This window comes from Vicia villosa, linkage group LG1, assembly GCF_029867415.1.
Source record: "Vicia villosa cultivar HV-30 ecotype Madison, WI linkage group LG1, Vvil1.0, whole genome shotgun sequence".
NCBI lineage: Eukaryota > Viridiplantae > Streptophyta > Magnoliopsida > Fabales > Fabaceae > Vicia > Vicia villosa.
Window position 1 is genome coordinate 95529328 of NC_081180.1, and position 8134 is coordinate 95537461.

The following is an 8134-nucleotide window of genomic DNA, read 5'->3' on the forward strand; positions in this document are numbered from 1 at the left end:
TCCAATCTTTGTTGTCTTCATCGTCATGAATTACTCCTTCAAAGTGGTTGTTTGAGATTGCATTCGTTGCCAGCTGAATTCCTTCCTTCCAAATCATTAACAACCCTCCTGCTCTCTCTCTTCCACTTCCAAGACAATCCACTCCTAAACAACAACCAACTTTACTCCTGTAACAAATTTCTTGAGCCTCGCTAGCCTTCAGACGAGTTTCCATCACAAAGACCACGTCAGGGACTTCTACTTTGATGAGCCTAATCAAGGCTCGAACTGCACGGGGACTCCCCAAACCCCTGCAGTTCCAGCTCAGTATTTTCATTGGTGCAGGCGGTGTTGGTCTTCCAACACCACCTCTGGTAACTTGGGTACTACATTTGGGCTGTTTGCTTGACTTTTGAGTTTCTTCTCACTGCTACCTCTATCCCTATCCTCCAGTGTTCCTTCTACAATCATCACATCTACTAGTTGTCTTTTGCCCATCTCTAAAGCCATTTGTTTCTTTGTTGCTCTTGCTCCCACCTTCCTGGTTGTCTGCTTCCTAGTCCATTTTTTGCATTTTTTTGGCGATATTGATTGCTGGTTGGTACCTTTCTCCGGTTCTTTATTTGAAATGCCCACTGCCCCCAAAGATTCAGCCACCGCTTCAATTTCTTTACCTGCTATGCTGGTTTCTGCTACTATCTCCTTCCCCGAATTGACTTTCTTCCCCGAATCCCTCCCCGTCTTGCCTTTCTCTATTACTCCTTCCCCCCCCACCTCACCTTCAATCAAATTTGTTTTGTTGTCACATCTGCTCTGGCTAGACGATACGCTGAAGAGGCTCTTGCTGCATGTGCTAGAACTGGATTCCTTTTTCTTTTGCTCTTCACCTGTTCTTGGTAATGGAGATGCTCGCAGCCATGCTCCATAGGATAATTCTTGTTCCTCTAAGTCCTCATATCCTTCATCTCCCAAATCATCGATCTCTTCACAATCCTTGATCTGGTGACCCAGTCTACCACAGACGAAGCAGAATGTGGGAAGCCTCTCATATTTGAAGTAGACTCGAAGATTCTTCCCTTTGAACCGAACCACAGTGCCCCGTTTGAGAGATGATTTGAGATCAATCTTCGCTTTAACCCGGAGAAAACGGCCGTTTCTGTGTGCTTCTCTCATGTCCATTTCCACAAACTCTCCAATAATGTTCCCCATCTTCTGTGCTATTGCCTCAGAGCGCAACATTAATGGAAGTTCATAGATGCGGACCCAGAATTCACCATAATGCATCTTTAGATCCGAAGGCTGTTCCTCTCCAGAGACTCTGTCGAGGACGAGAAGGTACCTGTCAAAGCTCCAAGGCCCATTTCGCATGACATTTTCCAGATCCCTCTTTGTACTGAATCGAAAAAGAAACAGGTTGTTACTTAGCTCCTGTGTTTCAATGGGATTCCTAAGCTTCCAGGCTCCAGTTATAGTAGAGATAAAGGCTTTAGAGTTGAATCTATTTTCCGTCCACAATTTCCCGGCTAACGTACGTTCAAAAACATCTCCACCCTGCTCCTCTTCTGCTTCAATAGTGACTCCTTCCTCTTCTTCTTTGGACAAAGGGATTTCTTTCCACCTTTCCATTAGAACGAATAGATGAAAAGCAACCGGGTTTTTGTTTTATTAACTTGATGTGAGGTGAAAAACCAGCTAACACTGGGGATAACGACGGAGGCGCCGTCGGGGAAACCCTAGACAAAAAGGGGGGAAAACCCTAAAAGAAGGGGAAAAGGCACGCTAAATTTCTAGTGAGAAGTTGGACCTTCTCACTCTAGAAACACGTGGGAAATATTTTCTTCACACATATTTACGTTGCAGATAAATTAATTAATTTAGGTTTATAGGTTAGTAGTTTTATTTGATGAAATGAGGTTCACTCAAATGTTTTGTTGTTTAACAAAAACAAGTTAGGTTTACCAATTTATATAATTAAATACGTTTGAGTTTAGGTTCTTTGCCCTCCTCATTTTTGGTAACTATTTCCCTTTTTTATTTCATGAATTGTGCCCATTTGATTAAAAAAAACAAATATAATGAATATATAAATACTTTATTATACGAGAATAAGTAAATAAATAATTTATTAACTAAGATAATAATTATTGTCTTTAATAAAAATATTATTTGTATATTATCGCAAATAAGTATATGTATTTGTATATTATCCTTAAAAAGTACATATTTATTTAGTTCTTATTTTAAATAAATAAAATTTTATTTCTTATATTATTTTAAATAAATAATTATTTATTTGTGTATTATTTACACTAAGTATTTAAAATAAGTATTGATTAGTATATTTTAAAAATAAGTAAATATTTTAAATAACACATTAAATAAATATTTACTAAATTAAGAAAATATATAAATAAGTATTTATTTATTTAATATAAGAAATAAATAAATATTTATTTCTTTAAAATAAGACGTAAATAAATATTTAATTATTTCAAATAATACATAAATAAATATTTACTTATTTAAGATAATATACAAATAAATATTTACTTATTTAAAATAAAACATATTTAAAGATTACATATTTAAATATTTACTTATTTACATATTATGAAATAAAATGATAATTATTGAAATAAATAATTAAAATATTAATTAAAATAAGACTGTAGTGAGTGAGAAGCAATCAAAGGCAAGCGTGGAGGAACTATTGATTAAAATAAGGGGGCGTATCAAATGAGAACTTTGGTATTATGAGAACTGAGAACTTTTAATAATAACCATACGATTTAAAATCAATGCTCAGATCTGCATTTATGTGATATGTATTTAAACCATAATATATCTATTTATTATTGTCTCTTAAAATATGAGTGAATTATGAAGCATTGATTTTAAATCGTATGGTAATTATTAAAAGTTCTCAGTTCTCGTAATAACCAAAGTTCTCATTTGATACATCCCCTATATATATTGTGCTAATTTATGTTCTAAGTGAATATTATGATATAGAGATTAAGTGAAATCCTCGAACAACGTTATGTTGATGGTGATAATGATCAGGATCATGATTAAACTCTAAGTAGAAGTGTTGTACACCATGCTTCTATAAAAAGAAGTAATTGTTCATCCTTTTCCCCCCTCCAGCTAACCGCAATGAGTTAGTGGACTCTAACTCAAATGAAATCACCACGTTATACTTGAACGTTGTGGTGATAAATGATACGTAACCTCTCCCGCTAGAACATTATCCATATGTGGAGTTATTCTATTACACTCCTACAGATGTAAGGGATTTTCTCTGTGGATATAAGTGGTTGGATGTAGGAATGTTACAAGTTTGGTGCACATAAGTATATAGTTGAATATACATGTCATTATTGAACAATATCATTTTTGTATTTCCTCAATTAATTTATTCATTTTCTTTAACCATTTAGGTACATTCACCGTGTTTGTATAGAGTTAAATAAATCGAGTATTAATGGAATCTTGGATCTGCTTTTTATTTGATGGGCGTATAATCAGCCAAGAGACATTCAAGATTACTTGAAAAATCGGTTAAATGAGGGAGAAAAAAGAATGTTACTTCGCACCATTTCTCTGTTTGTACGTATTTTTTTAATTGATATTCATGTATTCTGTTCTGGACTGGGCCAAGGTTAGGCCCACTATGATTTTCGGCCCAATAAACCTCAGAGGCCCACGTTCCTCCTCGGCCCTCCTACGCACTTAGGATGCCCATCTCAGACATGCTCGGCTGTCCTATATCCCCGGAGCATATGACACCTGACATGCTCGGCACTGACGACCCCGCAAACACCTTCGTTGCCGAGGACCCTGCTCCGCGCAGTGGTCCTTCACACCCAATCCTCCGAATACTACGGAGTCCACGTGGCCCCTATAAGACCGCGTCTCCCTTGGATTCCGGAGCGGTTAACCAGGACAGAGGGCATCACGCACCTCCGATATTTCCGCCTAGGAAACCTGGCAGTCTCCTAGTTGGGCTTGGAAATCCAGTCCACTAGCGTGATCATGGCCCAGCGCTGGGGGCTATAAATACCCTCTCTCAGTAGAGGGTCAGGTATTCAATTCTTACTCACTCTTAGCTAGTACTTGCGCTCCTTTGCTCGTCAACTTACTTTGGCATTGGAGTACCTTGCAGGTACACCCCCCCTTTCTCCTTCCTAGAAGATCCAGTCCGAGCAGCCTACGACGATTCTTCTGATCAGGTACGATCAGTGGCGCCGTCTGTGGGAAACTTGCTTCCCCATCTTTAACAAACAAAGATCAAAGCTAATCATCTCCAATCGTCATGGCTGACAACAACAACAACATCCCAAGCGCTGACCCTTTCCTCCTTCACGAGCTGATCGAGGAATCCTCCCGCGAGCTAGCTAATCGTCGTCGGGGGGATCGTCGGCAACAAAGGTCCGGGCATATAACCCAGGACACTCAGCTGCTGCAGGTCCTACAACAGGTCCAGAATGTTGACCAAGTTCCTCCAGAGGGTCACGTTCAGAACGGCGAGCAGATCCCAACGACCAACGGGCCGGAACATGCCCAGAATGTGAATGAGACCGACCTCCGAGACGGGCAACATGCTTCCTCATTCACCCACACCTCCGAGAGGCGGAGAACCCGTCATGGAGAAGACGAGGAGCCACTCAACATTCCCGAGGACACTGACCCCATCACCGTCCGCTTGCTCAAAGAAATACAATTGACGAATAGCCTCCTCAGAATCCAGGACGACCGAATTCACGAACTGGAAAGACAGCGACGACGTCGCCCCTCTCCGCGGAGGCGCCACAGGTCTCGCTCCTATTCCTCCTCACGCTCACCGCCGAGAAGATACCGTCGGCGTTCTCCATCCTCTTCAAGGTCTCCCCCGAGAAGACATCGCCGAAGGAGGACCCGTTCCCGTTCTCCATCCAGAAAGAACAGGAGGAACCAGAAACCCGAAGCCGCTGAACAAAGAAGCCCCTCCCCCGAATAGGGCCGTCGAGGCCCCTCCAAGGCCGCGTTGGGTGACAACCAAGAGGATTCCCGATGAAACAGGCACTACCGTTCACCGGGACCGAGCGACGAGGAGGACTTCCGCAGCCCCTTGTCCGCCAATATTCGGAGAGCTCACCTCCCTCGGGGGATGGAAAAACCGCCAGTATTGGACCAATACGACGGGACCACTGACCCCGACGACCATATTCGGAGCATCGAAGCGGTCATGGACTATCACGTCGTCAGAGGCTCGATCAAGTGCCGCATTTTCCCGACCACCCTCAGGAAGGGAGCGATGAATTGGTACAGGAACCTCCCTCCGAACTCCATCCACTCTTGGACCGAGCTCAAAGAACTCTTCTTGAGCCACTTCACAGCCTCCCAACGACAACCGAAATCGGAAGCCAATCTCGAGGCCGTGATACAAGGACCCAACGAACCTCTTCGGGATTACCTTGAAAGATTCAACAAGGAGGCCGTCCAAGTGCAGACGGCCGACTACATGAAGAGGTACATCTTGGAGCGAGGACTTCTCCCCGGCAGTGACTTCAAGAAGGCCATCAAGATTGAGGAGGTGCACTCGATGAATGCCCTCCTCCGCAAAGCAAAGGCATTCATCGACTTTGAGGAAGGCGAGGCAGCCGCGATCAAAGCCTCGAGGGGCAGTAATGCCGCTCGCAGCTCAAACCTCGAGGATCCAGGGTCACGCCGAGGACAAGACAAAAGAAGGGACGACAGGTCCCGAGATGTCAAAGAACGGCGAGGACCGGCAGGGCGTTTCAACGACTACACTCCTTTGAACACCTCCCGGGAGAGAATCCTGGCCGACTGCCAGAACGCCGAGTTCAAAAAATCCAACATCAGGCCCCCGAAGTCAAATCCTACAAGACCGGGGACGGACAAGTCCAAGTATTGCAAGTACCACAAGAGTCACGGGCACATGACCGACGAATGCGTACATCTCAAAGATGCCATAGAGACCCTGATCAAAGAGGGCCACCTGGCAAAATACACCAAGAAGGGAGAACCCTCCAGAAGAGACATCCCTCGAAACTCTGACGAGGGGAACTCACCAGACAGCAGACCGCTTCAAGTCGCGTTGTCCGTGACCCGACCGGAAGACTTCATCCCTTCACTCGGCGTGACGACCGCCCTCAGCACCTGGGAACATTTCCCCACCGCAATGGTCATCTCCAACGGCGGCGACCCCGGCTCTCTCACCGTCAGTTCAGTCAAGAGAAAGTTCGACGAGCTACTCAGCGCCAATGCCGACCTCGGCCCTACTCTGCGGAAATTCCGAGGAAAGTCGGAGCCAATCACTTTCTACCTCGAGGAACTGCCCGGCGGAGCTCCAAACGCCACCATTCCCCTCCTCGTCCGAGCCAGAATGGCAAACTTCGATGTTCGACGAGTCCTGGTGGATGAAGGTAGTTCGGTCGACATCATGTACTCTCACCTTTTCCGAACACTTCAGCTGGACGACTCGCACCTCACTCCCTATGTGGGTTCCGACCTCCAGGGTTTTAACGGAGCCACCACCAAACCATGGGGCTACGTCGAGCTGATTGTCACCTTCGGGGAAGGGGAAGCGTCCAGACAAGTCAAAACCAGGTTTTTGGTGATCGACTGCAAAACATTGTACAACTGCATCATCGGACGCCCAACACTGGCCGAGCTAACCGCCGTGCCCTCCACGGTCCATCTGAAGATGAAGTTCTACACGAGGACAGGGAAAGTGGCCACCATCAACGCCGACATTGAAGCTGCGAGGAGAATCTTCGATGCCTCCGTCAAAGGACTAGAGCTGATCGCCCCTCCGACCAGCTCCAACAAAAAACCGAGAGTCGAAGACAAACGCCCCCGGGAAGATCAGGTTCCAACGGCCAACGTCAGCTCAGTCGACCTCGATGCAAGGTTCACACAAGAAGAACTGAAGACCGGGGAAGAAACACAATCAAAGGCCCCCCATCCCGTCCGGCCTGTCCCCGACGGAGATTTCGAGCTGATCCCCCTGGGAGACAACGCCGACAGAGTAGTGAAGATCGGCAAAGGCATCCCTGAACTGCCAAAGAAGCAACTCGTAGCCTGCCTTCGAGCCAATGCCGACCTGTTCGCCTGGAGCGCCGCAGAGATGCCCGGACTCGACCCTGAGGTCGCCTGCCACCACCTCTCCATCAATCCAACCGCCAAGGCCGTAGTACAACGTAGGCGTCGGCAGTCTCCCGAGAAAGCGGAGGCTGCCGAGAAAGCTGTAAAGACCTCCTAGAGGCAAATTTTATTTTCGAGGCCAAGTATTCAACTTGGCTCTCAAACGTTGTACTTGTTAAAAAATCTAATGGAAAATGGAGAATGTGTGTTGATTATACTGATGTTAACCGGGCATGTCCAAAAGACGCCTACCCTTTACCTAGTATTGATAGACTGGTCGACAACTCGGTCGGCTATAAACTGTTGTCCTTTATGGACGCTTATTCTGGTTACAACCAGATTCCCATGGCGAAATACGACAAGCAATGCACGGCTTTCATGACCGAATCGGGCAATTATTACTACAATGTAATGCCCTTCGGACTCAAAAACGCCGGGGCAACTTACCAGCGGATGATGAACAAGGTATTCCGAGGAGAAATCGGCGACACGCTCGAGGTATATATGGACGACATGATCGTCAAATCTCGAGAGGACTCCGACCACACGCTACACCTCGAGCGGGTCTTCAAGCAGGCCAGGTCCTGCAGGATGCGCTTCAATCCAGAGAAGTGCACCTTCGGAGTACGGGCAGGTAAATTCCTCGGCTTTTACTTAACAGAACGAGGAATAGAAGCCAACCCCGATAAATGCCGAGCATTCTCAGACCTCCCTACCCCCACCAATAAAAAATCCATCCAAGTACTAAACGGAATGCTCACGGCATTATCCCGCTTCGTCGCGAAATCCGCCCAGCATGCACTTCCATTCTTTAAGCTTCTTCGGAAGGAAGCAGCTTTCGAGTGGTCCGAGGAATGCGAACAAGCATTGTCCCACCTCAAACAAGTGCTATCCAAACCCCCGGTGCTATCCCGACCAGACAGCAACGAGGTTCTCTATCTCTACTTGGCCGTTTCGGGCGAGGCGGCCAGCGCGGCCCTAATCCGAGAAACGGAAGACGGGCAGA

The 8134-nt window shown here is 45.8% G+C and overlaps 1 protein-coding gene across 1 annotated transcript; it reads right to left on the reverse strand.

The window, feature by feature from the left end:
• Positions 1–312: 312 nt before the first annotated feature.
• Positions 313–1605, reverse strand: LOC131649675 (uncharacterized). Its single transcript, XM_058919426.1, has one exon. The coding sequence runs from the start codon at positions 1603–1605 to the stop codon at positions 313–315; it is 1293 nt and encodes a 430-aa protein (XP_058775409.1).
• Positions 1606–8134: the final 6529 nt, after the last annotated feature.